The sequence below is a fragment of the Mus pahari genome, chromosome 14 (genome assembly GCF_900095145.1).
Source record: "Mus pahari chromosome 14, PAHARI_EIJ_v1.1, whole genome shotgun sequence".
Taxonomy (NCBI): domain Eukaryota; kingdom Metazoa; phylum Chordata; class Mammalia; order Rodentia; family Muridae; genus Mus; species Mus pahari.
The window spans coordinates 18,150,537-18,163,869 of NC_034603.1; the positions used below are offsets into that span (position 1 = coordinate 18,150,537).

At 48.6% G+C, this 13,333-nt stretch overlaps 1 protein-coding gene across 3 annotated transcripts in view; it reads left to right on the plus strand.

Moving 5' to 3' along the window:
- Positions 1 to 5,756: 5,756 nt before the first annotated feature.
- The window catches only part of Rasgef1c (RasGEF domain family member 1C), a 72,036-nt gene continuing 64,459 nt past the window's right edge, over positions 5,757 to 13,333 (plus strand). The window contains exon 1 of one of the 3 annotated variants that reach the window (XM_021213058.2): positions 5,757 to 5,889. Coding sequence is in view for 2 of the 3 variants with exons in the window: in XM_029546075.1 (XP_029401935.1) it covers positions 6,569 to 6,628 (60 nt within the window). In the remaining variant the exon portion in view is untranslated. Of the gene's footprint in view, positions 5,890 to 6,082; positions 6,629 to 13,333 lie in introns of those variants that run through there. The other 2 variants (XM_021213057.1, XM_029546075.1) reach the window with 2 other exon arrangements.

Consider the following 13,333-nt stretch of genomic DNA (forward strand, 5'->3'; position numbering starts at 1 on the left):
CTCCTCCTCCTCCTCCTCCTCCTCCTTCTTCTTTTTTCTTCCTCTTTTGTGCTGGTTGTTGAACCTATGTTAATCAAGTGCTCTAACAAATGCACTGTATCCCCATTCCTATGAACTCTTCTACAGTACACTGAACATTGTGGCTTTTTTATTTGTTTGTTTAACTGCAAGTTCCAGGCACTCTTTCCTCTCACTGGTGGCTGTCCCCTCCCTCCCTTCCTTCTGTTTGACACATCGTCGATTACCTCAGTCCAGTCAAGCACTGGTGCCAGTCTGAATGAACCCGAGTGCTCTGTTCGCAGAGCCTCCAGAACCTCAACTGTAGGAAGCAGAGCTTTGCTCACGGAAGAGTTTTCCTTCACCCACACACCCTCAAAACTGGACTACTGTCTTGTGGAAACAGGCCTTCTTTTGGCAACCCTGTGTCCATAGTCTCCAACTTGGCTGCTTTACCTCTGCAAAAATTCCAGAGTCTCTGGTGGTTTTCCTGTCTCTCTGGCAGCGGTTTCCTGCCAGAACCTAAGATGGGATTCAAGTGCTCTGCCAGACTCCAAAGGGCTAAGGGTTCCCACCAGGTGAAAAGTGAGAGTGCCAGTTCAGGGCCAGTTCGCTGCCCCTCTGTGGTCTGCATGGGTTGCCTGTTGCCTTTTCATGTCCCCTGCCCAGGGTCCTGGTCTCCTAAGCCCTGGGAGATGAGAGGATTTAATGCAGCTCTCAATGTCTGAGAAGAGGGACTCTGCACATCCAGCCCTGTTGTTAATTCGCAGACACATTAGGGAGAATTTAGCCTCAATATCCCAACCCCACACAACACACACAAAATTACTAAAACTTAAAACCTTTCCCTCCTCTTCCTCTTCTCTCGCCAATCCTCCTCCTCCCTTTCCTGATATTTTCATGTGCCCTTTAATGCTATTATGGAAATCTACAATTTGAGATGATTGGCAAAAGTCTTGCTCTTGGTCATAGTGTGGCTCAAGGCTAGTTTTGAATACAAGCATAAGCACATATTAACTTTCCGAGTCTCTGTATTAGCCACACTCTTTAATGCTGTGGCAGAATATCTGAAGGGAAAAAAAAAAAACAACTTTAGGGGAGTAATTGTTTATTCAGTATCAAGGTTTTGAGGATTCCAGGAAGTTCATGGTTACTTAGTCCTTTGCACCTGGCAGAACATTATAGTGCAAGAGCATGCTCACCCCATGACAGACAGGAAGATGATGGACAGACCAATGGACAGATAATGGACAGACAAACAGTTGGGGACAGACCAATGGACAGATAATGGACAGACAAACAGTTGGGGGGGACTTTGGGGAGCAGACTAGGACCCTACCATAGCCTTCAAGGTGCAAGTGTTTGGATTATTTTTCATGTCACCAATCTCTTTAACAACCACACCCTTCTTGTCCTCAAGTTTAAGCATGTGTCTTTCTGTGGCTAGACCACACCTTTTCTCCATCTTTCTTTTTTTCTTTTCTATTCTTTCTTTCTTATTTACTTATTTATTTTTAGATATGGTCTCTCTACATAGCCCTGACTGTCCTGGAACTTAGTATGTAGACAGGCTTCAAACTCAAGAGATCCTCCTGCCTCTACGTCTTGAGTGCCGGCATTAAGGGGGTGCCCCATCTTGCCTAGGTAGGATGTATATTTTCAAATCTTTTTTACTCCGGATTCTCATTGTAAATGTGGCTAAAAGCAGCGAGTAACAACCATGCCACAGTTTGTACCTGTGTTGTGTTTACATTTCCTCTGGAAAACCAGACCTAGTTCTAGAGTCCTCTCAGCTACTCAGGGAGTTGAGGCAGGAGGACTGTGAATTTAAGATTTTTCTGGGGCTACAAAATAAGTTCAAGGCCAGCCTGGGCAACTTAGTCTTAGTTTAGGTTTCCATTGCTGTGAACAGACACCATAACCAAGACAACGCTTATGAAGGACAACATTTAATTGTGGCTGGCTTATGGTTTCAGAGGTTCAGTCCATTATCAAGGCAGGAAGCATGGCGGCATGCAGTGAGACATGGTGCTGGAGGAGTGGAGAGTTCTTCATCTTCATCCAAAAGTAACCAAGAAGAGCCTGTCCCTCAGTGACACACTTCCTCCAGTAAGGCCACAGCTATTCCAACGAGAACACAAATCCCTGTGGGCCAAGCATGCAAGCTCTAAGTGTATGAAGGTTGAACCACTATACCCTATCTAAAAAATAATGTTTTAATGGGAGATTAAATGGAGGATTGTGGATACAGTTCAATGGTAAGGTACTTAGTACACACAAGGCCTTGGGTTCAGCCCTCAGCAACTCCAAAAGAAAAAGCAAAAAGAGGGAAGGAAGGAGGGAGGGAGAGAGGGGAAGGAAGAGGGGAGAAGGAGGGAGGAGGAAGAGAGAGAATTCATTTTGTTTCCTTTAAACTCTGTCTCCCATGAAGTCTCAGGATGTAGAAATATACAGAGAAGTCCTTTGCCAGACTACAGCGTGAACCACCTTGGTCCAGTCCCCAGCACACTGTGCCTGTGCCTGTCTGAAGTCTCAAGAGTGATCTTCTGCTGTCTGCATTCCCAGTGGGGTTCTGATCTCCCGAGTTCCCACCATAACTGCCAGTTAAGATGAGCATACAACACTTCAGAGCCCTCTAGCCTGCTTTTCCAAAGTCTTCAAATTTCCCCCTCATCATCAGGGTTAGCAATGGCAAACACTCTTTCTCATTATCACGGACAAGCGGATGGCAACAAAAGGGAAGGGATTACTCATGTCAGTCCACGGTTTCTGAAGGCTCAGGCCATGGTCACTTCATCCTTGGACAGAGCATCATCGTGACAGGAGGGTGTGATGAGGAACTTGACCTCATAGCAGGCAGAGGGAGAGGACCAGACCCGGGTCCTGGAGTAACCTGTGAACGAATGCCTCAGTGGTCCACACCCTCTGGCTGGGTTCTTCCTCCTCAGATGTCACAGCCTCCAAAGTAGGACCAGCATTTGGGTACCAAGAGACTGATATAATGGGGAACGTGTCAAGTCAAACCACACTAAGAGGCAGCCAGCCTTGTTCATTACAAGGAGGCAGGCTTCTGCTCTGGAAAAGAATGAGGACCAATGTCTAGGTCTCAGTCCTGAGCATCTCTGTGCTTCTGATTCTACTTATAACCATAGATGTGCAAATAAATAGCCATGGCCCTGCAGGGATGCAGAAACTGTTCCAACCCTGGAGTCAACCTCAGGGATACAGAAACTGGAAAAGATACTGCCTGTGGCTTAGTGTGGTGGAGGAGGGAGGTGACTGAGCTTCATGTAAGACCTACAAGAATCTGGGTGTTCCAATGGGTATTTTGAAGCAGGCAGATTCTGTGCCCTCTGTAATCTCAGCCATCTGTATTCAGTACAGTTCCCACAGAGTCTCCAGGAAGACAAGCTTTAGTTGGCCGTGATGGTCACCATCCTAACAATGTGTCCTTTATGAGCTGTCCCTCCTTCCCTACTCTAGCCCTGGTTCCCTGGAATCTCCTTCCACCTCGGCAACCTTCAGTCTTATCTCAGATTCCATTGCCAGGAACCCATCTGAGACAGCATCCTTTAATTAGAGGCTAGCATCATGATGGTGCTGGGAACCCATCCCACCTACATCTAGATCCATGCTTACTCTACACATACACCACACACACACACACACACACACACACACACACACACAGTCATGCACACAATGTTTCACACCTCACCCTCGGTCACATACATAATGTCCACGCAGATGCACCACATACCGCATACATATCACACCCAAATGTTCTGCATGCATGTGTAGAGCATAAACACCACCATTAATCACATACTGCATACATTTAGCACGTGCAGATCCATACTGCACATATAAACACATATGGGCACTCTTACTTCCTCCTCCTCCCCCCAGTCTTCACTCACACTCTGTGGGAAGGCAGAATCCTGGTGTGTAAACAGTAAGAGATTGTCACGCACGTGCGCACACACACACATGCACACACACACACACACACCTCCTTGTGGCTGACTGTAGCGTGACTTTCTCCTAGTGCTCTGTCTGCCCTTGTAGTAATGTTAGAGGGCTTTCACCAGACCCAAGAATGGACAGTTTATGGGCTCTGCTGATAAAGTGCATTGGCTGGAGCCCAAAGTTCTGTCATCTTTGTTCTTGCATTTTACTGGTGATCCTGTTTGGCCACCTTGCAGGTTGTCAGGCTTCCCTGAGTCACCTGATGCATTTATGCCAAGGCCAAGGCAGAATGCCGCTGAGGACCTGCACGGGGTGTCTATGGCCACAGAAACCAAGGGTCTCCTTCTTTTACCCCCAAGGACCCAACTCCAGACTGCACTCACTAGCTGTCTTCAGGACTTCACCAAGATTTCCATTGGCCACACAGTCTCACCACCTTCCGGGAAAGGGCCCCTAAGCAAACCTCACAACTACTACCTACCCAACAGCCCCCCCCTGGGAAATCCCCCCTCATCCCTCACCAAGCCCTGTCCTGAATCACTAAGCCCTGTGGCTCTTCTCTTGGAAACAGCCCTTCCTTGTACCTGCACCCTGTCTAGGGTATATGATTTCACCTCTCTCCTGCCTGCCCCCCCCCTCGACACTGGTTTCTGCTGCTTGCTTCTCCCTCTTATGCCCTCACAGTGACAACCTTGTGGGATGAACTTTTGTGGTCCAGACCACTGTGAATGGAAGATGCAATCCAGAAAAATCAAGGCGGGGGGGGGGGCTTCTTAGGCGCCAAGGTAGCTGGGGATGTACCATCTCCTCCTGCTGGGAATGCTTTGGGCTGAACTGGGGCTACTTTGCCCCTAGGGCCACAATCAAGAACTCTACCTCAAGAACTCAAGAAATCTACCTCTTCCTAGTATTCAGGAGGTTACTCCCGCCCCGCTCCCTTCCACCTTGGCTCCCAGCACTCTCCCCACTAGAGAGTCAAAGACTGTGATTTAACTACCCCAGGAATCAACATTGCTTTTTTTTTTTTCTCTATGTTTTAATAACCAATAAACTCCGCTTGAGTGAATTGAGTTGGGTTCCTGCCACAATTCATCAGGAGGTTCCGCCAAAGCAGAAGACAGATGTCCTGACCTCTACAGCGAGACACGCCTGGATGGAGCCAGGGCAGAAGGTCACCAGGCCCCGTGTTGGCTCCTTCTTTTCACTTAAAATTATGACCGCCCTTATCTTTCTAGCATCCCAGTGTCTCCAGAGCCATGAGACGCGGCTGATTTTCTACTATGTCCCTCACTATAGGGAGGAGGGTATGTTCAGTCTTCGCCACCCTTTTGACACTTACCCTGTGCCAATAGGGCTCAGACCACCCAAAGGTCAGTGGCTGTTGTAGGAGAGGCCAAGACTCAGCCTTGAAGCAAGTGTGATCTGAGTTTCAGGATTCCAGAGGCTGGTCCAGAGAGGAGGTATGGCCTGATGGGAGTTTTAAGTGCAGGGGCCTCAGGGACCAGGCTCGGGAGGGCATCACAGGAGCAGTTTTAGCACGCGGGACTTCCCTCACGCGAGGGGAAACGAATCATATTGGGTGTCCCGAGCGCACTCCTGAACATTAGGCCTTGATCCCGGGAGCTGGGAGCAGAGGAGAGGCTTGGGCAAAGTGGCGGCATGCGGAGTGGACAGGGAGGGCAGCAGGCAGCGTTGCGCTGCGCTGCGCGGACTCGGGCGGCTCCACCCGCGCTTCCCTGTGCGGCCGCGAGGGGGCTCCGCGCTGCTCCGGCCGGGCCAGGCACACGGGCGGGCTGCGCGCGGGATCGCGGCGGGCTGCAAGCGGGCGAGCAGGCAGCGCCCGGTCCACGGTGCAGCGGCTGCGGCGGGCGCGGCGGGCGCTGCTGATGGGCCGGGCCCGGGCTGCCGGAGCGCCGGGAGCCGGTGAGTAACGCGTGGTCCGGAGACACACCTGCGCTGCGGACAAGGGCGTGAGGGGCGCGGCGAGGTCCGCGCGTGGGGCGCGGCAGCGACGTGGGCGGGGACGGCGGATCGGGCCGCGGGCGGGCACGCGCGGGGCTGACCCGGGGCAAGGTGCGCGCGGGTGACAGTGCGCGTGGCCGGAGCCGCGGCGCGCGTGGCGGAGAGGTGGATGACACTGGGCCGAATGGCGCGGGAGCCCCCACCCGACCATACACACACACCTCCCTAAGGCGCAGGGCGAGCGCGGGGTCCCGGAGTGGAGGTACCAAGCAGTGGCTGGAGGCTGGGGGACTCAGAGAAAGGCACGCCCCCAGCAGCTGGAAGGAGACCACCTCCCTACACCAGCTAGTGGCAGAAAAAAAGCCAGCCTGGGCCCAGAGTCCCCTCCCACATGGGTCTCAGTTTCCCTGGCTCTGAAACGGGCACAGCGAAGTTGACCTGCGATCTGCATTGTCCACTGCCTTGGCCTTTTGGAAAGCAGAGGACCACTGTGCCCATGAGAGTCTGTAGGGTCATGGCATCTGCTGGGACTCCATGTATATCCCTCAGGCAGTGGCAGGAAGCAGGCTCAAGGATGAAGACAGAGAAGCCCTGGAGAGAAGTGGGTGCTCTGAACGCCGCTGTCTGCCCAGCAGCTTAGATGGTGAGGTGGTGGGGTCCTTTGCACTCCAACCGACCCCCTTCTGCGGCTGTAGGACAGGTAAGAGAGGCCAAGAAGGGTCCTGGGAAGACCCACCTGATGCGCAGGGCTGTTTCCACTTCACAGTCAAGTAAACAGACTCAGAGGAATGAGAGGACTTGCTCTCATGAAGTGACAAAGGCGAGGTTCCAGCTCCTACTCCAGTACTTCAGCCACTTTGTCAGGTGCTGTAAGAATGCTGTGTTGGGACAGAGTCTGGGCCCAGCCAGAGAAGGTGCCTGTCCCTGGCTAGAGATCTCTGTGCTGTAAATCAAAGATGGAGCCTGGAGCCCATGGGAAAGAGTTGAACAGGTGCGACATAGGGATCGTGGGTGGGAAGGGCTTTGAGCCGGATAAATCAGCTTGGATGTTCTTCTGGGTGCAGTAGTCCTCGGAGGTTTGGAGTTTTGTACTTGTAGAAGGAAAGGTTTAATGACAGTTGAAGAACTGCAGGAGGCAGAGAGGAAGCAGGGTTAGAGTGGTCAGCCAGAGAGAACGAGAACTGGCCTAAGAGATCAGAGGTGTGGAGATATTTAAGAGGGTTGTGCCCACCCACCCCTGGCGGCATAGCCACTTAAAGGCCTTCATCCTGGCAAAACCAGAGCCACACAGAGGTTAATGACAAGTCGAAGGGGCTCAGGTGAAAACCAGAGCCACACAGAGGTTAATAACAAGTCGAAGGGGCTCAGGTGGGAAGGGAGCCTGGTTTTAATTCAAGTGCTTTCCCACTCTGCTCCAGCAGGGGGCGCGTGAGTGCGGGCGGGGTTGCAGAAGTGCAGTCCGGGTGCTTGGGCTAGGCTCAACTTCTGGAATCTTCTGACTTGTCGTCAGGTGTCTCGGAGGGCTGGTCCACCACTCACATTTGTCCTTAACCAAACCTGGAGTAGGCCGTTTTCCAAAGAGGCTTTTATTCCTTTAAGTGGAGGTTGAGAAGCCTAGAAACCACCATCTAGGTTGGGTGTGCCCATGACTGTCCTGGTGTTACTGAATCTAGACTTTGTCAGGGAGTCCCAGCCAAACTGCCTTTAAAAACAAACTAAAAATTCATATCTCTGTCTCTTTTCTCACAGTGAGAACCTGATTCCCAAATCATCAGTTATATTTGTTTGCTAAACCCTAGAAGACACACAGATCGTTTCAGAAAGCGATTTGTAACCCACTACCCACCCATAACTGCTACCTAAGGTTTCGGATGTCGTTGGGTGCACTCCCAGAGCGCCGTGGGTCGTTTTTCAGTCTGATACAGTTTTGGTTTCATGAGTTTCTACTTACATTCAGCCTGGTTTTACACATCCTTGGCTTTGCAATTTTATTTTTGAATCTGTAAAATATCTTTATGGCTCAGAGACCACAACTACACAAAAGCTATATTTAGAAGCTATTTGGAAGTAGCCTATCCCTGTGTCTTTGTCCCTGTCCCATATCAGCAGTAACCATTTTAAATAGTTCCTAGGTTACTTGTCTATGTTTCTTTTTACCAAAGAAGCAATTTATACATTATATTAGTATATGTTGCATCCCTCTTTGTACTGTGACAAAAATTCTACCTAAAAACTGGCTCTCCCGGTCTATAAAGATCTTTCCAGTTCTTTTGTCACTGCTACATATTACTCTACTGTGTGACTGTGCCCTAGGTTAGTTTATTTGTGTTCTGTGGATGAACCTCTGATTTTTTATTCCAGGCTTTTGATTTTTTTCCCTCCATCTTTTTAAAATTTTTATTTTATGTGTGTGTGTGTGTGTGTGTGTGTGTGTGTGTACTTATGTGGAGGCCAAAAGATGTGTTGGAGTCCTTGAAGTTAGAGTTACAGACATTTGTGAGCTTGTGTTTATCTTTAATTAATTAAAATATTTGCTTATTTTATTCATCTTTATCCATAGGGAAGAAGAAAGTGTGTTCAGGCTCCTGGTACGGGGAGAGCAGTTGAACAAAAAGCCCCTCCTTGCGCTTTTTCTGAGTCTGGCGGGACTCATTGCTGCCGCTTGTTATTCAAAGGTTCCCTAGCTATTCTGAGTGTCCATGACATGTGGGGTTGGACCGTGTTAGTGTGTTCACAGTGTGTGCATGTTTCTGTGTGCAGAAACATAAGTGTGGGTGTGGGTGTGGGCCAGAGAATAACCTTGGGTGTTATCCCTTAGGCAGCCTCTGTCTTACTGTTCCTAAGACAAACCTAGAGCTTGCCAGTTAATCTGGGATGTTCCGCATGCAAGCCCCAAGGGTCTGCCTTGTCGGTGCCTCCATAGTACTGAGATGAAAGGTACATGCCACCCTGCTTTGCTACACACACACACACACGCACACACACACATACACACACATACATATACATACACACACATACATATACATACACACACATACACACATACATACACATACATACACACACATACACACACATACATACACACATACACTCACACATACACTCACATACACATATACACATACACACACTCACACACATACACACATACATATACACACATACATTCACACATACACTCACATACACACTCACACATACACTCACATACACACATACACACACATACACACACTCACACACATACATACACACACTCACACACATACACACACATACATATATACATACACTCACACACATATACACACATACATATATACATACACACACTCACACACATACACACACATACATACACACACATACACACATACATACACACACATACACACATACATACACAATACACTCACACACATACGCACACATACATACATACACACACACACACACACACACACACACACACACACACAGGATCTCATGCCATTATGCTTGGCTTTAAGAGAGTGAGTTCCAAGAATCAGACTCTGCTCCTTGTGCTTGTAATACAAACACTTCACCGGCTTGGTTTTCTCCTCAGCCACAGTTCTATATTAGCTTCTGGGAAATCGATGTCTTTACGCAGTTGAATCACAGGAATCATGGAGGTTTTCTATCTCAAGGCCACTTCCACGGGTGAAGCTGTCCTTGAACAGGGTTTTTACATTTCTTTATCCAGGAGAATTCCACCTGGCTCATTGTTGTTATAAATATTTCTCCCTTCCATTGTATCTCCTATCTGGTTATTACCTCTGCACATGGCATGTTTTCCTACCATTGTCAATTTGTTTGTTTGTTTTGTAATTGCTTTGTAGATAGCCTGGGTATACTGTATCCACTCCCTGGCAATCTCACTTTTCTTTACTGATTTTCAGGTATTTATCACTTCCATCTAATTGACTAGCTAAACACTTTCAGCTGGGGCTAGAGAGACGGCTCAGTGGTTGAGAGTGTCTCTGCTCTTCCAGAGGACCCAGGTCCAGTTCCCAGCACCCACAGCAAGTGGCTCAGAACCCCTGTAATTCTGGCTCTAGGGGATCCAGTGCCCTCTTCTGACCTGCGTGGTCGCCTGCACTCAGGTGCACATGCACACAGAGACGCATGAACAACAAACAAATAAATCCCTCGGATTCAGTATTAAATCTCGGACACAATGTGTGTCTTTACCTTGTCCTAAGGCTAGGAAAGATGTAAACTTTAGGGGAGATGGGGAGGGGGAAATGAAGGAAATGTATTAGTCCATTTTCTGCTTCTTTATAGAATACCAAACACTGGGTGAACTGTAAACGGAAGCTGTTTATTTGGTTCATGGTCTGAAGGCTAGGGAGTCTGCAATGAAGGGACTGTGTCTGTAAGGGCCATTGTGACTGGTAATCCCACAGCAGGACGAAAGATCTCACACACACACACACACACACACACACACACATGTGCGCGCGCATGCGTGTGTGTGTGTGTGTGTGTGTGTGTGTGTGTGAGAGAGAGAGAGAGAGAGAGAGAGAGAGAGAGAGAGAGAGACAGCCAAGTTGACTTTTCTAATGACCCAATCTAGAGATATCTAACCCATTCTATAAGAATGGCATCTCAGGCTGGAGAGATGGCTCAGCAGTTAAGAGCACAGACTGCTCTTCTGAAAGTCCTGAGTTCAAATCCCAGCAACCACATGGTAGCTCAAGACCATCCGTAATGAGATCTGACACCTTCTTCTGGTGTGTCTGAAGACAGCTACAGTGTACTTAGATATAATAAATCAATCTTTAAAAAAAAAAAAAAGAATGAATGACAGCTCATTTTAAGAGCTGAGCATCCATGGTTTTTTGTTTTTTAAACTGGGTCACCTACCTCATTTTTGTCTTAATGATAGGATCTCACTATGTAGCCCTGGATGGCCTGGGACTCAATCTGTAGACCAAAGTGACCTCAAACACACAGAGATGCACTTGCTTCTGCCTCCTACATGCTGGGAGTAAAGACACATGACAACATGCCTCACCCCAGGTCCTACCTCTACACATTTAGTACTGAGGGTAAAGTTTCTGAATCATGTGTATTCTTATAGCAGTATGTTATTTCTCCTTGGCACTGTTGGGACAGTGAATCACATTAGGGGATTCCCTAATGACAGATTTGGGACAAAGGTGAGGTGAATAGACTTGAATCTTAGTCGTTGGTCACCCCTGCATTCCTGAAACCAATCCCACTCGGCCATGATGTATTCTGCTTTAACGTGGTTATATTGGTTAGCTATTACTGTGTATCACTGTGTCAGCGGCGATTGGATTACAGCAGCATACGCTCATGATCGCTCAGAGCTGGCTCAGAGCTGGTGCTGGCCAGAGTGGAGCCCCGTGACCTACTCACCTCTCATTAGGCCCCTCCTCCTGCACTGGAGAGGGAATTAACCCACAACCTCTGGAAGACATCTTCAGCCTTCAGTGGCCACTCACAGTTTCCAGGAGTCGCATCCAGGTCCTTGTCACATGGGAGCCTACACCATGACCACTTACTCTACTAAGATAGTGAAGAAAGAACATCCAGACAGAGAAAAACAGTGACATCACGTCACCATGGACGCAGCTTTCTATCGCCTTTGATGTGATACACCAGTTAGGGGAAAGCAAAAATTCCCACCCACTCTCCAGGGCATGGCTCCCAAGAGAGGGATAATGGTTGGGCGCTATAGAGATGGGCCACTGTGGCACTCAATGTCAGATTACTAGTGTCTGTTTTTGCTAGGCCTGGTGTCATCCCTTGCTTGGCCCACACTTAGCTTGTGACAGTTTCTTTAAGGAGAGTGCGTAATCAGTCTTTCTTGGCTTTTTTCTCTCTGTATCCCTGATTCTTGAAGGACTGATTGGCTGGTTATAAAATATTTGAATTTCTTTCCTAATCTCGTTAAGATGGAAACTTGGAGACATCACCAACCTCGGTACTTGGGAAACTTCATAAAAAATGGTGTGCTCTGTCTACACTTACTTTAAAAAAAAAAAAAAAAAGACAACCCACTGTGGGATATTTGCCATGTCTCACTGCCCAAAATTTATTTTTACTGATCGAATTGAGGGTGTTACTGGAATACGTGTGCCATTTGAAAGCCAATATTCGAGTCAATACAAAGGAATCGGGGCAGTTTAGGAAGCAGTTCCTAAAGATAACGGAGAGCTGCTTCCTCAAAGCTCCATCGAGACCCCTCTGGTCTCAAGGATACAGCAGTGGTTCACAACCTTCCTAATGGTGCAACCCTTTAATACAGTTCCTCATGGCATAGTGACCTCCCGACCGTAAAATTATTTTGTTGCTACTTCATAACTGTAATTCTGCTAGTTATGAATCATGCTGTAAATAACTGCTCTGCAGGATATCTGACATACAACTCCAGAATGGTCAGAGCCCACAGGTTGGGAATCGCTGCTTTATAGGGAGGAAAAGGGGGAGGGGCTGCAGGGACCTTTGTCCTCCTGGTTTTTATTTGGTTGGTTGATTGGTTTCTGTTTGTTGTTGTTCTGTTCTGTTCTGTTTTGTTTTGTTTTGTTTTTTGAGGCAGGGTTTCTCTGTGTAGCCTTGGCTCCACCACCACCCAGCCTTTGTCATCCGTTTAGTCCTTCCTCCCCTTGGGAACATTAACTCCAGCCATCCCTTGTGTTTGTTGACTCTGCTGAGGGCTGCTGCACAGAGCATCAGCCTTCTAAGTTCTGTCAATCTGACCCAGGAATCCCAGCATTTTAACCCTGTGTAAACCGGGTTTCTTCTCAGGATTTAGAATGCCAATTAAGAAGGGGGCGGGGAGAACAAAGGAAGTAACTATGCTAATGGCCCTCAGACACTTTCCAGTTTATCCTGGGTTCCCCAGGTAAAGGCACCACTGCTCTGAGCAGCCCCCTGGACTCTTGACAGTCTCTCTTCAGTTGTCTCAGGGCCAGCGCTCCCCTGCACAGACCGAGAGTGGTTGTTGAGTATTCATTCATAAGGCTGTGCGTTTGCAAACATGAGCACTCCTGAGTGTTAAAGGTGAACTTCTCCGTGTAACACAATCAGGCTGAGACTCTAGGAGAGGCACCGGGGTTCCAGAGAGATTAAGGAGTGTTGATGTGTTGACAGGACATCAGATGTTGGACTGGCCGTGGAGAGAGTGACCTTGTCCTTCCATTATAGATTTGAAGGGATGCCCAGCCATATCAGCCTCCAGCCAATGGCATCTGGCTGTGTGTTTGCTGCTGGTACTGGGGTTTAGGAAGCCTAAATGATGCTCCAGGGGTGTTTACACCTCAATGTGGCTTTGCAATATGGAGCTTCCTGAGCGTCCACTCCCTGCTATGCTCTAGGCAGGGTGCCAGGGCCTTGCGGGGGGGTGGGG